General features: G+C 48.3%; 1 protein-coding gene across 2 annotated transcripts in view; it reads right to left on the bottom strand.

The window, feature by feature from the left end:
- Positions 1-4,688: 4,688 nt before the first annotated feature.
- TEKT3 (tektin 3) overlaps positions 4,689-17,942 on the bottom strand; it is an 84,491-nt gene continuing 71,237 nt past the window's right edge. For both annotated transcript variants that reach the window (XM_074889022.1, XM_074889023.1), the window contains exons 2-8: positions 11,809-12,421; positions 11,188-11,271; positions 9,560-9,630; positions 9,169-9,312; positions 7,785-8,007; positions 6,699-6,853; positions 4,689-5,634 (exon numbers count right to left, since the gene is read on the bottom strand). In XM_074889022.1, the coding sequence (XP_074745123.1) occupies positions 5,418-5,634; positions 6,699-6,853; positions 7,785-8,007; positions 9,169-9,312; positions 9,560-9,630; positions 11,188-11,271; positions 11,809-12,387 (1,473 nt within the window). In that variant the 5' untranslated portion in view covers positions 12,388-12,421 and the 3' untranslated portion in view covers positions 4,689-5,417. The remainder of the gene's footprint in view (positions 5,635-6,698; positions 6,854-7,784; positions 8,008-9,168; positions 9,313-9,559; positions 9,631-11,187; positions 11,272-11,808; positions 12,422-17,942) is intronic.

Raw genomic sequence — 17,942 nt, forward strand, 5'->3', positions numbered from 1 at the left:
GTCTCCACACGAGTGTGGCTAGCGGTGGTCGTCACCGCCTAAATAAAAGCAGGCGCCACAATAAATTTGAAAAATGTTTTGTGTACAAACAAGATTCGCCACAGTCTGTGCTGGGAATACTGTAAGATTGACGGGTTGTATAAACACTGGGTAAAAAAATGTGGATTTCTCACTCTGAATCTATTCCATGGATCGCTTAAAACTCTTACGATGCTTCAGCTTGAATTTCTAGAATAAAGTAATGAGAATTCAGGAGGGAAAATGGTTTTTATATCACTTTAAGGGGCTCAGATGCTAGTCTGACAAGGCAGTGACAGACTTTGGGGACTTTCCTGAGAAGCCTCATTTAACTGTGTCTGTGGCACCACCTGAACCAGCACATCATGGGCACTGCCGCCATCGGTCCAGCACACACGTACAGCACCCCCTTCCCCAGGCCAGGTGAGTGAAACCACTCTTAAAACAAGCATTTTCAAACGACACAAAACCACAAGATTTTCTCTGTATATCTTCTTGTGGATGAACTTGTTTAACCCCAAGATTTTGCTCTGCCATCACAATTTTAGGCACTCACCTCCTGTTCCCTACCCTCCTACTGGCCACAGAAGACGTGAAGTGCAAAGCGAAAGGGGCAGAAATCTGCACAGCCATCAGAGAGCCCACAGCTCGTGTGGGGCTGGAAACAGAGCAACGGGGGAAAAAATCCTGGTTTCAAACAATCCTACAACTAGGGAAAGAAGGAGAGAGATATATGGTTTGATTTGCATTTTATGAAGAACGTAGAGTGCTCCCCCAGACAACGTACATGCATATATATATATACAAATACCCATACACAGAGAGAACTACATAAGTATTTGCAGCTGAAGGGCTGGGGGAAGGCTCTCCACCTTGAGAGCACCTCCCCAGCTGGCAGCAGGGCTCAGAGGGCTGCCAGGACCTTGCTCTTTCCCAGCACACAGAGGGATGTGCACTGAGCGCGGCTGGGTCTCAGCCAGGCGCTGGGCAGGAGGTGGGTGCCGTGCCCCAGGAAGGGGGGTGCTGCGAGTTACTGAGCCACGCGGCTACTCCACGGCAGGGCTGCAAAAGGAATGGGCCTTTTCTCCAGCGTAAAATGCTGGTTGGCTCAAAATGCACTGAGAAAGAATGTTTTTTAGCTTTTCAGATAAAACTGGTGGAACGGCTATCTGAAAAGCCATTTCAGGCAGAAAAAAAAAGGGAGATATTTAAATCCAGCAACCTTCTAAAACAAGAGGCCTAATACATCTTGGAGACATTTACTTACTTTTCCTGACATTTGTTTTCCACCAAACCAAGAAGAATTTGTAAAATATTTTAGTCCTGTCTGCATTCATGCCCCAAAACCAACTTCATCCAACTTTTTATTTTCAGCTCCAAACCAGTTGTCATCACTGATAGAGTCAGGCTGAAATCACTGGAAAAAATCCCACTGGCTTCAATGAAACCAAAATTTACCCACTGACTCCAAAAAACAAAAAAACCCAACTGAGCTTCCCAGCTGGGACACAACTCAGTGTCAGATACTTTCAGAAATTGTGATTCGTGCTTGTCTCCTGCACGCTGACAGTATATAAAAGGAGCCAACCTGCTGTGAGCTCCTGTGTTCAACCTACAGAGGATTCAGACCTAAAAGAGCTTTGAGCCACCCTTATGCCCAAGGTATCGTTTTACACTTCTGGCTTCCAGCAGTCCCAGGTCTGGCCCCTTTTTCAGTCTCCTCCAGGGTCCCAAGAGTGGCCACTGGTGCTCTGCGGGTGATGATGCTCCGTCCCCTGCAGCTCTCTGCTGAGGGACACAGTGGATGCTGCAAGCCTGCACGGGCTTGAAGAACAACTGGAACAAGACCATGTGAAACAAATCCATGGGGGGATATTAAATTCAAGGACAGCCCTGTCAGCTCAGGAAGTCCTTGAGATACTAATTGCTGGAAGCTGGGAAAGTAGACTGGGAAAGTATCACAGAGTGCTTGCCTTGTTCTGGTGCTTTTATCTAAGCATCTCCCGCTGGCTCTGTCAGAGGCTGAATCTGGGGCTTGCAGGACTTTGGTCTGAGCCAGCACCGCCATTTCTATGATCCTACACTGCCCAAATTTTCCTTAGCATTTTGCCAAAGTTTTCTCCCTTTCTTTTTGTTTTTTATAATAGCAATGAGTTTGGGTGTTTTTTCTGACTGCTGATGCTGTTTTGGGAATTCTCTCTCCCTCAAGCATCATAATCTGCATTACTTATGCAATATACTGTTAACGTGTTTTCTGGCAAGCTTTCATTTCACCCAAATTCATGTCAGGCTCCTCCAGGACATTCAATGATTTTTCTTTTCTTAGACAACAAAACCACCCAAGCCTCCTTTGTGAATAGCTTCATGATAGACTGGCCTTGACTGTTCAGCTGGATCCTGGATTGACATGAAGCTTAGTTTGCATGAAGCAATCCTGTCCTGTTTTTTTTTAATTTATTATCTTTCCTCCAGTCAGTAAACAAATAGTTTACAAACCCATCTCTGCAGGGTTTATTGGAATGATGCAGCAGGGTGGGAATATGGTTGTGGGATGCAAAGGAATTTCCACAGACTAACTTTCTCAGCAACTTGGCTGATAAAGCCAGCAATAAACCAGCAATAAACAGCAGTAAAAGTAGGCACGTTGTTCTTCAGACTGAAGGCATTTAAAGAAAGGAAACATCGCATCAGTGCAGAAAGGCAGCCGAGGCAGATGGGGAGACTATTTAGAAGTGATCTATGAAACCAAATCATTTAATGGTCTGACAGCAAAGGCATCTCGCACATCAGAAGCAGGAAGGCAGGACAGTTGTTTAATGCACCTGGTTTACAACAAAGATAGAGGCTGCTCGGCTGCAACCCCACAAACAGCCCTGCAGTGACTGACCTGAGCAGCTTTATTCACCAGCAGCTCAGTCACAGGAGGCAAATCCATCCCTGCGCAGGAGACTCTGCCACAAGCCACGTGTCTATTGGAATTTCACCCAAAACCCTTTCCCTAGAGACCCATTCTACAGGAGTTTTGTGGCCAGGCTGGCTCCCGTCATGGCATGTGCATAGGACACACTGTGAGGGGGAAAAAAAAAATCCTATGTGAAGCACCCATAGGATTAGACAATCGAAGTGCTTGGGGGGATTTCAGAGTGTCAGCTACCAAAAGAAGCAACATCAATATTGTCGACTTATGGAAAGCTGGCGTGGAGAGAATGAAACCCCACAGGGACCTGGGAATTCTCTAATGTCTGGGAAATCTGCTGCAGGAAAGCGGAAAGTGTTTGTGAAAGAAATCAGAGAAGCTGCAACTGAAATTCCTCTGGTCATGGCTCAAATGGAGGAAAGCAATGCATTGCCAATACTGCGTAAAGAAGCATCGAGAGGGTGAACAGCAGGATAAAATTTAGAGTCGGATAATTGTGACACCACATAAACGCTGTCAATCAGGAGAAAGCCTTGAAGGAGTTGAGCAAGTGGGAAAAATGAGTGTTTGGGGTGCTCTGAAAGCAAAATTGGAGAAAATAGGAGACTTTGGGTGCTGACTGTTATTGGTGTGCCCTCCTAGTAAAATGGAGCTGAGATTTTTTTTTATGTGACTCAAAAATGAAGGTGGAAGTGAAATGAATATGAAACTGTCACTGATGCCAGGACTTCACTCAAGTTACTTAAAAGCATGAGCCTTTCAGAAGGCAACTGTGGGTGCCTCCACTTCCCAGCGCTCAGCCAGGGACAAATTCACAGGGCCCATTTCTCAAAAAAGGAAACAGGCAGCTCTGCCTGAAAACCAGCCATCTGGAGCAGGGCTTCCAAACAGCACAGCAGCCAAAATCACCAGGGTTTGTGAAGGCCTTCAGTAAAGGAACACGGGGAGAGGAACAGCACAAAGCAGCACGAAGGCTAGCGAGGATGCTAACAGAAACTGGGAGTCCCTGCGAGTTCAGCATGCCATGGGGGGAGGGAGATGAGTGGAGAAAGGGAAGGTGCAACGAGTTGGACAGTTTTTATTTTCCTTTTCGTGCTTATGGTTGTATCTTCTCTTTAGAAAGGGTGGCTGCTGTCTCCAACAGACTCTGGCTCCAAGATACACATAAAGTAGAGGAAACCTATTTTTAGTCTCCATGAGACAAAAGTGCTAGTGAAAAAAAAAAAAAAAAAAAAGGTTAAAAAGACAATTGCTTCCTGTTTAGGGCTGCTGCTGCAAAGAGGGATCCTGCCAAGATGCTGAGGCCGGGGCAGGACCTCGGTGCAGGTTACAGCTCTCGGGGGCTGCCCCTGGGAGAGCGGGGAGGGCAGGCAGGTCTGTCTGGAGCTGTGCTGTGAGATGGAGTCATCTGGGGATGTGAGACAAGAAAAGATGCTCTCGGCTCCCCAGAGCCCCCACACTGGGCCAGGAGGTCCGGGCCCTGGATTCCTGAGGGAGAAGAGACTTGAGCTTCTGCTCCTTTGGGATTCTTGGGGCCTACAGGCTTTATGCTGAGCTCAACTCTGCTTAGGTTAAAGGATTCAAGAGTGTCTAAGCGACACCTGAGTCTAAGGAGACAATTTGCAAAGTGCCTTTCACACTGAACCTCAGATTGATTAAAGACTTCTCCCTCTGAAAATTCAAATACTTGGTAAAATAGGTCTGATTTACAGCAAGAGAGCAGGCACCACCCAGGCAGGGTGGCTCACTTAAGGACTGATTTATTTGTTTATCTTCAAAGTGCTTTGGTGCTTCCACCAACAAACTACATGCAAGAGGTTAAATCAGGAACCAATTCATACTCACCAAAATTAAAACCACAGCATTTTCTTCAATTAGCTAGTCGAATGTACTTCCTCATTTTAAGACCCCAGCGCTGACATTTTAGATGACATTTAAAATTTTTCAAAAGCAAGAAAATTATCATTAGAAATCAGATTAAAATGCAAGTTTTTCTATTTAGGAACAGAACGTGCTGCAACGCTTTACGGGATAGTTTGTGTTTCTTCTGCTGCACCATTAAAAATACATTATGGATGTCAACAGCTAATTACTCTGACAACGAGCTTTACTTCCCCTTGTGCTTTTTCCACATCAGACAGACTCCAAAGGAGGAAGACACGACAGTTTTTCTCCTAAAATTACAGACTGAAAGGGTAGGAATGAATCCCCGTGGGTGGATTTACTCTTAGTCGCACACGGGATATTTTCACCTACTTTCTAGCACACTGTGAAAGAGCAGTGGAAAGAGAAAAACCAAAGGGAAAAAAAAAAAATCCTGGTAGACCAAGTAACACACAAAGTGATCATTTAATTTCTACTCAGGGCTTTCATCAGGAAGTTAAGATCTAATCGTGTATTTTCAAAGCAAAACTGGGAATGCATCCTAGCAACACTGGGAATACCACCCACAACAGATACTGTGAGTTCAGCTGAGCCCAGCTTAAACGTAACCCAGCAGCCGCACAGTTCTGGGAAAGGTCTTGCGCATCCCCATGCACTTCTCCTGGTCGATGAAGAGCGAGTTGGCTTTGATGACCAGGTCATGCTCCAAATCCGACTTGGCACGAAACAGCACCTGCAGCGCGTCCTCGGCGTCTCTCAGCCGTTGCTGAAGGCTCTGGATTGTCTCATCGATTTCATAGACCTCGTTAACAAGGCTGGAAAACAGCAAGAAACACCCATGAACATTCCCACCATGGGGGTGGTGTCTAGGACAGTGTTGCTGACAGGCCCCTTGGGCACAGGATTTCCCCCTTCAAAGTGTTCAGACTGACTCGGACCCCCACATTTCTGGCAGATGCAGGGGAAAGCCGAGGGCAGAGCTCCTCCGGACCTCAGCAGAAGGCATGGTTAAGTTTGCTCTGAGGCTTTGGCAAAGCACCACCACGTCTCCCAGAGCAGCCCATACCACCGAGAAGAAGAATGAGCCGCTGTGGTTTCCTGTTCCTGTTTGGTTTTGCGGGTTTGTGGGTTCACCCTCCTGGATTTCCCTGTGCAGGGGCCCTCTCCACACCCATGGATGCACACACAGCAAAACAGGACAGCTGGGAGAGGCTAAAAGTGAATGTGAAACAAGTGGAAGATGGAAAAAAAAAAAGGCATGCGAGATGCTGAACAGGCTCTGGGGCTGGGTTTAAACTGCTTTTAAAAGGTTTCACATGGAGTCACGTCCAGAGGGCTCCCAGGAGGAGGTGTGAGGTTTGGGGTGCCTCGCAGGGGTTGCTGCTCCTCCACAGCCCCCTGGGATGGAATCCCAAAGAGCTCACTGTGTCCTTGAAAGGATTCCCAGTGTCCCCAGGGGAGGGGAGGACAGCCCTTACTGCTGCGCCATAGGTGCACCCTTTCTTGCAGTTGCCCAAAAGGAAGGAGCTCAGCACTCTCAGCACGGCCTGTCAGCGAGTAAAGGGTTTATCCTTCAAAACTGAGCACATCCAACCGCTGGGAAGCAGGCAAGAGAGAAGATGAGGTTTACCCAAGTGGGAAGAATCCAGCCCCTCATGGGGTGGCATCAGGCTGCACCCAGCCATGGTGTACAACCTCCTTCGTGGGTGCAGAGCTCTCCCAGCACCCAGAGGCTGGGATACCTGCTCTTTGCTTTTGATTATATCAGTGCACTTATGGAAGGAGTATTTAGAAAAAAAACCCAAGATTAATTTTTCCATCCAGTGATGCTCCTGAGTGCTACCACTAGTGCCTCCTCAGCCCTGCGCTCCTGCCTTACCAGAGGTGGGCAGTGTCCTGGCACAGCTCCATGTTTGGTCTCTGTGTGCGCTCATCCAGCCGGGTCTGAGCCACTTTTAACAGAGGCCCTATGTCCCTAATGGCTTTTTGGATGGCTTCTATGTTCATCTCGATCTGGAAGATTTCCTGCAGCGTCTGGTGTGAAAAAGAAACACATGCATAAATTAAAAAACATGTTCTCAAGCGACCACATCGTTTCCCTTTTCTCCTATTCAACTGCAGAAAAAAACAAGTTCACTAAGCAGACCCTGGGCTCAGACCACTGTCACTCTGCCACATATCGAGGCACAGATCCAGCAGAGATTTCTCTTCAGGGAAAAGCCTCTCTTTGCTGTTGCTGTCACATCAGAGGAGGTTTTAGAGCAGTGATGGATCTATTGAATTACCAGCTTCCCAAAATTACTGCTTGCAGGAACTGATCATACATCAATAACAACTAACAGAGGGAATGTCTTTAATGGATCTTCATTTAAGGACGTGGCATCAGCCCGCCGTGCTGCAAGCTCAGTCTCTGCTCAGTTAATCAATACTGTGTCGAGCACTTTTCAGGAAGCTTTCCATGAGACCCACCGGTTGAAGCCAGGTGCCCATGACTGGTCTCCACTTCCTCTGCTTGGCAGAGCAATGCAGGAAACACACAGATAACCACGCCACAAGCAGAGTGCTCAGACTGAAAGCATGTCCTTGGAGGAGGAGCGAGCCTGAAAACCCCCCAGCAGGACCCCAGCAGAGGCTCAGCAAAGACTTTCTGCAGGGCAGCCAGAGCTTCTGAAGTAACTACCAGGAGATGCAACCAGTGTTGGCATTTTCTGCCGGAAATCCCTGTGTTGCCACGCTGTCAGCTAGGATGCATGAGCAAAATAGAGCATCCCATGAGATGAAGTTACAGTGCCAACTCATCCTGCTCCAAGAAGAAAGTCCCCAATACCTAGAGTTCCAAACAGCAAATGATACTATACTACAACCCGCTTCTTGTGGTGACTGTTCCTCTTCTTGGGCCGGGTCTATGTGGAGGGTGGTGTCACTAGGTGACGGTGTCACAACAAAAGGGAGGGGTTCAGGCTACCTTGACCAGGTGGGCCTGAATCTTGCTCTTGGCATCGGCTGTCTCGGCGATGCGGTTGGTGAAGGCGACGTTCACCGCATTGAACTGGTAACGCATCTCATTGGCCGTCACCACCAGCAGGTTTTCAATGTTGTCCCGCAGCTTGGTGGAGGCCTCCCGTTCTCCCTGGGAGCAGAGGATGTTGTTGTCTGTGAACTTGGCCCATGACTCCGGCACCGAGATCCTGGGGTGGGGGAAAGAATCACAGAATCACAGAATTGTCTAGGTTGGAAAAGACCTTGAAGATCATCCAGTCCAACCATTAAGAAGAGTCCCCTGGTAAGCCCGTGCTGCTGAAGCTGGCCGTGGGCAGGCATGGACCCTGCCAGGGAGCAGCGTGGATTAAATGTAGATTAAATCTATGCTGTTAATTTGACCACAGGAAAGTGAAACATATGGATACCATTTGTTCAACACTACTTACCAAATGATGACATGTCCGTGAAGACAACTGTGATACTTATGAAAGCTCAGACAAACAAAAGATTCCCCCAGAAAAACAGAGATTTTAATCAGACCTCATATTTACACGTTCAAGGCATTTAAGTGCCAAGTGATTCCCAGCTTCACAACAACATGCAGATCGCAGTCAATTCATTTTGCTCATAACTTATCTCAGTTTCATACTAAAGTGAACAAACATTAGATAATATTCTATTCCCTGTCTGTGCATTCAGGATGAAGTTCACGCCTGTGCATTAGTCCAGAACAAGGTCAACAAAAGACTTAAATACCACATAAGCTCCATTTAAAACATGCTGATCCTCGGCACATTTTACCCCACTCTGAATTTTAGCGTCAATCCTTTGCAATTCATTTGCCGGTCTAAATATGTCTGAGCTCTACTGTGAATAATTATTCGAACATTAGAAAAATTGAATCAATCTATGCCCCTCCATCAACTGCATGCATCTGTGTGAGCAGCAGATTTATTCCCTCAGCCCTTTGCCACCTGGGGCATATCTCTGCGGGTGCTGGTTTAGGTCACCATTCATTTACTGCAGAGCCAAAGCCGAATTCCTGGCACCCAAAAGCAGCTGAACTCTATTCCAGGATCACTCTCTCTATTTCTTTATCTTCTGTGTCATTTTGGCTCCCTGACAGGCCCTCTCCATGCAGGGGTGAACCCCCTAGACTTTACGTCAATGAAGAGCACTCAGGCAAGCACTGACACATCTTTGAAAATATGCATAAACTTAATGAGCTGTGCAGAGGTGCTGGACTGAATTCATTTTCAGGCTGATCTCAGAACACTGATATAATGTTTAATTAGGTGGGACTCGCTTTCACCCCCTGGGTGTTGGGCATCTAGCTGGGAGACAGCTCGGCACTCGTGTGCACTCACGTGGCATCAACCCGCTCCACGCCTCGGTAGTAGCTGATGCCATCGGAGGTGTTCCTCAGGTGGTAGCACTTGCTGTCGATGCGGTGGGCCGCCTGCTTGTTGGCCAGGTCCTTCTCCAGCTCGTGCTGGGCCACCCTGTTGGACCTTCAACACCCAAACGACAGCCATCAGTGGGGTGCATGGGTGGAACGGTTTCCTCCCCATCCCGCATCCCCAGAGCTCCCACCTGGGCAGCTCCGTACTCCCACAAGCATCAGAGCCCGCTTCCCATGGAGCCTGCCCAGGTTTTACCCCTGCGGGGTGTGGGGAGAGGTGGGGGTCTGCTGGGGGTCACATTACAACTGGGAACACGCATCGGCCCTGCAGCGGGAGATAAGGAGCTCCTCCTTACACAAGCTGGTCTTTCGCCTTATCCAGGTACTGCTGCATCCTCTTCTGGCAGGATCTGATGACGTCGACTTCCTGGGCAAAGGCAAAGCACAACCCCGTCAGTGTCCATGCTCAGTTATCCTGGTCACACTCATCCCGTCCGGCCTCTCCAACCCTGCACACAGCAAGAACTTTCCTACTTGTCTTTCTGCCCAGAGCAAACAGGCAGGGCATGGAGAAAGAGCCCCCCAGCCCCAGTGCACTCATGCAGCTGACCCCCTGCACAGTGACCGGGAGGGGACAGGAGCGTGCTGTGGCCACAGCCACGGCCTCTGAATTCGCTTTCAGGGTGAGTTGCCAAGGGTTTTTTCATCCTGACAGCAGTGTCAAGTGCTGGGTAGCTCCAGCATGGGGAGACAGGGACAGATCCTGACCTGATATGAACAGGCGTAGTGGTTCCCTGGGCCAGCAGCACTACACATCCCCATCCCCAATCAGCATCAGCCCTTTTTGATCCCAAATGTTTCCCTCCCCAGGAGAAATCCCATCCATATGGGACAAGAGGAGATGGACTCTACTTTGGTGTAAATCCCCAGACATTTCTAAGAAACATTCAGCTCCACTGGAGGAAGGCATGTGTTGCTCTCAGCTCACTTGACTTCAGCACTAATCTGTGGCATTTGTGAAGCTCCAGCTACTGGAGGCAGGTGATTAGTGCTCCAAAACCAGTAATTTTTAAGCGCTCTTGCTCTGCAGGAGCCAGCTGAAAAGCATGGCCTAAATGTGTCCCAAACACGTAAAATCCAAAATGCCATTATGGAGATACCAGCTCTGATTATTTTCCTAAAATCTCATGACCTTTAAACTAATCTTTTAATTTTTTACGGCCTGACTCATAAGAAAAATTCTTCTAACAGAGCAGTGGCTTCACAGTCCCAGGGGCTGCAATCTCCTTCCCAGTTTTGCGATGCCTTTGCAGTGATTGTATTTTGCTGTACCCTGCGTTAGGATCCCATCTTCTGTGCCAACTCGCATCGTGTTTGCTTTTTATTCATAATTTAAAGCAGACTGTATAAAGGCAGGCAGGAGCACACGATTTTATGATTTCTGTAAAATACATTGCCCAAGTACACATAGCGGCAGTGCTACTGCGGCCACGCTGCTCTGCGTAAAGCAAAGCTGGGGGTAGATGTAATATCTTTTATTAGACCAACTAATATAATTGGAAAAACCAGACAAGCTGTCGGGCACACACTGCCTTCTCCATATCTGTGTGTGCATATGTGTGTAATATATATATATAGATATATGTATGTGATATAGGGATATATCTATTGTATGTCTGTGACACAGATAGATGTAGACCCTGTTCTGGCAGGGCTCTGAAAGGCAGGACAGTCTCACAAACACCTTGAAGAGGGACAGAGGACCCTGATATGCTACACAAACCCACAGCTGGTTTTCAGCTATTCCTTTCTCTGTAAGGGCAAGTCTTACCCACACCACGTGGGCATGCTGCTGTGTGGGGGTTTGGAAAGTTTAGCACCTCACCAGCACTAAGGAGCCCATGAGGGAACAGGGCTGAAAAACCTGTTTAGGATAGTTTAGGTACAAATAACTTTAATACGTGACCTGCATTGCCAGACTTACTGTGTAGAGCTGTTTCTCCACGTCGTCACGGACTAGGTCGATGCCCATCCTCTTCTTCCGGTGAAGCAAGCACTCCTGAGAGACCTGTTGGGGACATGCCATCACTGCTGGCGGGGCTCCCAACGGGGATGGTCCCCACATCAAGTAACATAAGAAAAGAAATTATAAGTGGGCACAGAGATGACAGCAGGAGAAAAAAGTGCCCAGGGCAGCTGGTTTAGCTGACAACAAGCAACCGAGCTGCAACATCAGCATTAAATCAACATGAGGAAGCACACATGTCCCTGGTGCAACCGCAGCAGGGACCTGTGTCAGGCTTGATGCTGACCTCGCCAGAGCCTCATCGTAAGACATGGGCTTTTGTCTCCCAAACCCGCATTCTGGATATACCGCTTATAAAAATATTTGGTTAAGCAAATACTGTTCTGATGTGCTCAGTATATGCTGATAGGGGATGCAGCAGATGCATGGGATTTGTTTACTACTAACCCAGCTAATGGTCTCTTAATAAAAACTTTCTAGACGTTACAGAGCTGTAATGAAACTTAATCAGACATTTGAAGGGCAGCAGATGTTTCAGCAGCAGGCTACAGCTTGCAGCCCTCTGGACAGGGTGCTTACCTGGAGAGGGGCCTCTGTCTCAGCCAAGGCTCTCTCCAGTTGTTTCTTCACGTCTGTGAGTGCGTTGGTCTCCCCAATCATCTCATCCAGCTCATGGCAGAGCTCTGACTTCCAAAATTCTATATCATTGACACGTTCTCCCAGGCTTTTGGTGCTTTCTGCTTGGGTCTTCTTTGTCTGCTGATATTTATCCTGAATCATGCGGGAGGTATCAACTCTCAGACGCTCTGCATTGCGCCGGGAAGTCTCCGACTCTTTGTAGTTGGTCAGGTTGGACCTGTACCAGTCATCAGGGGTGTACTGGGTGAAGGGGGTTGTTCTGTTGGAAACAAAATCATTCATCTTGCTAGGGGTTAACCCCTGGGAGAGTGTGGAGGAGGGAGCCAAAGATGGGTTGATGGCAGCTGTTTTATAGGAGGTGCTGGGCAGCGGGGGGAGGCTGAACCTCTGAGGCAAGGGGTGGTAAGGAAAATGGTTCTTATAGCTTGAAGCCATGGTGCTGATAGCAGGCAGAAACTTGGTAGGTGTTGATCTTGGACGGGCATATGTTGCTGTTAAGGGAGAGCCAGTCAGCTCCATTCTTGAACACTGCTATTCAGGTACGTGTCCTGCACTAAGGAGACAGAAGAAGACAACCTCACTCAGTAAGCTCCTGCACTTGCGATACTTCTTACAGCAACACACACAACTTATAATACAAACAGCGACACATACAGCACCCACACATTGCCTGTACGGGCCTAAAACTCTTGAAAGCAAATCCCTTCTGACAACATACCCCAAGCATTTGTATATATAAGGATCTGACTTTGTTGTTAGTATCTAGCGTCAGGTCTTGAAATGAGGAGAGAAACAAATCACGGCTGCTAAGGAGAATGACAGATATTACGCCTTCATTTTCCTTAAATCCGTCAATCCAGTGAAACTGTAGTTGCTGATTCTCTGCTGTTCATTTGTTTCTTTTGGCCGGTGTATCTGCTGATCTTACAGCGCTCCAGATGTAATTTTCTCTTTAAAAGTTCCATTACCAGCCCTGATAGCTTTGGACACACAGCTGCTACCAACCCAGCATTATTTGCAGGCAAGGGACTCCATCCTCATCATCTCTATCTTCACTTACACTAAACGCTCGAGTGAGGAGTCTGCAGGTGAGCTGAACTTTGCAGGACTATATCCAAATTTGAAAACCCCCTGCCTGTTTCAACCTAAAATGAACAGACATCTCTTGACTTGCAAAGGAAGAAAAATGTCAATGGCTCACCCGATGTAACATAAACGTGCTTGGAAAGGAGATATCCTACAAAGTCTTTTCAGAGCAGCTTGTAAACACCAGCCTTGCAGTAACCCTAGGAGGAATGGTCACACAGGAAGATTTTGCTACCAATAACTGCTTGCGGCACTGTGAGTGCTATTGTTCTTTTCAGGTCAAGGTTATCAGTCAATTATTATCAGAAATATAATGCAGAGGACCACCAAATGTACCTACCACCCCTAATCTGAGGACAAACACTCAGGGGCGTATGCTGTGCTCGGTATGAAGTTCTTGCGTGGTTACAGGTGTCACCCACTGGCAGAATAAGTCCCTAGGGCTGTTGCAGCCAGCTGCCGTGTTGCAGGGACGTGTCCTTCCCCTAACACCGTCCCGTCCCCACTGCTCCCAGCTGAGCTCAGAGCCCCAGTGAAAGATGAGGACACTGGTGTGCTACAGCAAGATCCCTGGATGGGAGGGGGGTTTGACATGAAGCACGTGCTGAATCTAAATCCTATTTGTTACAGCATGAAACCAACTCCATTCCTTTAAAAATGGGATGTTTGCATGAAATAAACTTGCTTTTATTCTAGAACAAAGCATCCACAGAAGCAATCCCACGGGTATAGGTTTAACTGCTCCTCCCGGGCTACTCTGATCGCTTTGCACTTGTAGGTGAGCTGAGAGAGACTGGCTTATTTTTAAAATCATTAAAACCTTTGGAAAGAGGGTTTCTTTCGTTTTAGTCACCTCTGCAACAAGGAACGCCTCTTTCTGCACAAGGACAGGACCGAGGACTCCCGCTTTCCTACTGGAAAGCTTAAAAGGTGGTAGATGGGAGAGGCACAGAGACAGGCAGGCTCTGCCTGTGCGCTGCTGTTACTGCACACCCATGGTAACCCTCTTCAGTGCCAGACGCTCGCAGCCCCTTGACTCTCTTGGAGCCATGCCCGTTCACACCAGGTGACGAGCGGACAACTCATTAAACTGCACGTTTGCCAACATCCAGCTATGGGGACAGGTGACCTGAGAGACTTTTCGCAACACTGATGCCTGTAACGGTTTGTTGCATTCAGATGTGTCTCAAAACACAGCTATTAAATAAACGAATGGCAAATGCAGGAGAATAACAGGTTCTTTAGCTAGGGCAAATTGGAGAAAAATAGGGATGAGTCAGAGGGGAAAAGTGCACAGCCTGCAGCTGGGAAATCATTGAACTTTGAGGACTGTATTTTCAAGCCTTGCCCAATTTTGGCCATGCTGGCATGGGCTGCCCCAGTACCTGACTTGAGAGCGGCATCGCTGCGGGCACTGAGTCTCAGCCCAGGATCCAGCCTGGCCGAAGAGGCTGTGGGATCGGCAGCAGGAAACTCACACCCTCAAATTTAGCAAAAGCGCTTTCACAAACACGACCCTCTGAGCCAGTTTGGCAGAACCGAGGACGAAATGTCTGTGCTCAGGTCCAACAAAAACCACTGTGTGTGCCGGTTCCCACAAACCAGTCACTTCAGCCCTTTTGTCCCTGCTAGGGAGAAGCGACTGCGCTTTCCCTAGCTCTGTGCCACTTATTTATACCTGAGAAACAGCATTCAGAGGGTGGGAGACAGCTTCCCTGGCTCCCACCCCTGCAAATAAATTATTCCCTTTCAGATACTGACAGACACACATTTAAGAAAGGGAGGAAAAAACCTTGGGAATGGACCCGGGTTACTTTTCCCTGCATTTCCAGCTGAAATAAATGCTTCTGCATTTAAAAGGGAGAAACCATCCCAGGGTGACACTTTGTACCACCCCCGAACATGGACACATGCTGGGAGCTGCCAACCACCTAGTTTGGGTACATTTGGACAATAGAAGAAATATTGGGAGGGATCAGGAGAAATACTTGCTTTTTTAGTCCTCCCCTCCCAGTTAAAGCACACACTCACCCCAGGTGCGGGGTGCACTCCAGGGTTTGGGGGTGCCCGGGGGGGCTGCACTCACCGCTGTGCTGTTGGGCTCGATGGCAGCACTGCCAGGTGCTGCAGCATCTGCGGTGCATCAGTGACACATCACCAGGGGAGCGTTGCCACAGCTGCAGGGTGCTCAGTGACAGGGGTTCTGCCCTGGCAACTCCCAGCAGCTGCTATGGCAACCTGATGCAGCCACTGGCAACCCAGTGCTCTCCATAAGGCAACCCAGGGCCACCAGTGCTGACTCTGTGCAACATAGTGCCTTTGCTGGGCAGCTCGATCCCATCTCTGAACAACCTCCGGTGCCATCAATAGGCAACCTTGGGCATCCTAGTGCCACCCCTGGGCAAACCAGTACTCCTGATGAGAAAACCAGTGCCCTCACTGGGCAACCCAGTGCCAGCACTGGTGCTCCTGGGCCAGCCCGTGGCCAAGCACAGGCCTTGCTGGGGTGGGCGGGTGCCCCAGGGTGGGGGTGCTGGCACCCCAGGTGAGGAGAAGCACAGCGTCCCCAGGAGCCCCACCATGGCACAGCCTCACACAGCACCAGTCACCCAGGGACATCGGGAGTGTTTCCTGGGACTGGGCCCTTCCCCATTTATTTCAGGCTTTACCCTGAGAAAAGGCACTGAAACAGGAGGAGCCCAGTAGTGCCGGTGGTGGTTAGTGCAGCCACACCGGCTAACCCAAGGAGGTTTCTTTCCACCTTCTGAAAACACCCATCAGGCCTGCTGGGAGGACCTCTCTGTCCCACTTTATCCAGAGGAAACATTTTCATTTGCTTCATTTTACCGCTTTAGATTAACTGTGAGCTATGTGCTCATCAAACACTCAAGCTGATAATTCTGTCTTCTCAATAGCCTTTTTCAGGTTCCTCTCATACTCCCAGCTATTGAAGCTGGGGACTGAGGCTGTAACAAAATGTTTTACAGCTTCTCGTGAGCACAGTGACACCCTGCCCCACCGCTCCTGCTCTCTGTGTGCTGGCCTCCATGAGAAAGCTGTGCCCCTGTTGCCAAAGATCTGACATAAAAAATAACCCAAACTGTTTTGTGTATACAAAGTTTAGCACACTTTGATTCCACTTTAAACACACGTCTTGCTCTAGCCGGGTGAAGAATCAACTTAATCAAACCAAAATAAAAAGTTCAGCACACAAGTTGCTTTTCTATAGCTAAAGCAGATCAAATAATTTCAATTAAAGCAAGCCAACCTCTGCCCCTCGACGGGACACGCACACACCCTCAGACCAGCCCCGCTCTCTGGTCCTTGCACGCACCCACCCTCCATCTACCCCCTCTCCCTGCCCAGAGCTAATTTTGATCAGATGAATCACTGCACGATGAGGGACACCACTAATTGTTGTAGGCAACCACATGGTTTTTGAAGTTTTTGCTAAATTAAGCAATAATAATTAGGTAATGTTGTAAATGGCCCATGGGTGCTCTGCAAAGCACACAGACCAGCGCCTTCTGGGGAAGCACCCGTAACACCGCGATGCAGAGGGACAGCTGGGGACATCAAAATGAATGAAGCTTTGGTCCCACCATAGCGTCTGGAGTGGCTTTTCAAGTGAAGGCCTAATAACATACCTAAAAGCTACAAAGATGAGGAGAACTGACACAGGTAAAACCATCAAACTCACAAGCTAAGTGACTCTCAAGAAAGAAGTTATCAGCTGCACACAGTAAGTGGTCCCCCAATCCCTCATGCTCTGGGTACCACACCGAATTAAGTAGACTATTCACAGAATCACAGAATCACAGAAACATCTCGGTTGGAAGGGACCTTGAAGATCATCCAGTCCAACCATTAACCCAGCACTGACAGATCCCAACTCCACCAGATCCCTCAGCGCTGGGTCAACCCGACTCTTGAACACCTCCAGGGATGGGGACTCCACCACCTCCCTGGGCAGCCCATTCCAACGCCCAACAACCCCTTCTGCAAAGAAATCCTTCCTAAGAGCCAGTCTAAACCTGCCCTGGCGCAACTTGAGGCCATTACCTCTTGTCCTATCACTTATTACTTGATTAAAGAGGCTCATCTCCAGCTCTCTGCACCCTCCTTTCAGGTAGTTGTAGAGGGCCATGAGGTCTCCCCTCAGCCTCCTCTTCTCCACACTAAACCCCCCCAGTTCCCTCAGCCGCTCCCCATCAGACCTGTGCTCCAGACCCTGCACCAGCTCCGTTGCCCTTCTCTGGACACGCTCGAGTCATTCAATGGCCTTTTTGGAGTGAGGGGCCCAAAACTGAACCCACTCATCGAGGGGCGGCCTCACCAGTGCCAAGTACAGGGTGTTCCTTAACTGTGACTACAACTCCAACAGCAGCAAATTCACTAAAATTACAAAACTACCAGTCCTGGTTCTGGTGGGGCATATCCAGTTTTGACAGACACGTGAGAACATTGTTTGTTCTGAAGCCTTGACCATTTTAGCTCATAATCAAAAAACAAGGGTGAAAATGTGAGGCTGATGAAGCAGGGGTGCCAATTTTCAGCACGTCAGCCCAGGTGTGCCTAGTCGACTAAACTGGAATTTCAAGGCACACATTTAGATACCTAAATACAAAATCTACTGCCCAAAGCTGTCAATCTTTCTGTCGCAGCTCTACATTTTTGCTGTCTATTAATACAGCATTAGACTGGATCATAAGCACCCTTCTGAAAATATCCAGATCCAGGTCTTTTATAGTATCCATCATGAGTTTACATGTACCCATAACATTGCCCAGTCACAGTTTTACACCACTTTTGAATATTCCTCACTCTCCTATAAACACTGTACCTGCCTAAAAGAGATCAATTGTCTATTCAATAGCAGAGTAATTTTCAAAATTCACATTAATTCATGCACAATTAAAAAAAAATTAAACCATGTGTGGTGCATCCCGTGCTGTCACACTAAATACAAGGATGCTAACAGGCAGCGC

The sequence above is a fragment of the Strix uralensis genome, chromosome 19, assembly GCF_047716275.1.
Source record: "Strix uralensis isolate ZFMK-TIS-50842 chromosome 19, bStrUra1, whole genome shotgun sequence".
In the NCBI taxonomy this organism is placed as follows: domain Eukaryota; kingdom Metazoa; phylum Chordata; class Aves; order Strigiformes; family Strigidae; genus Strix; species Strix uralensis.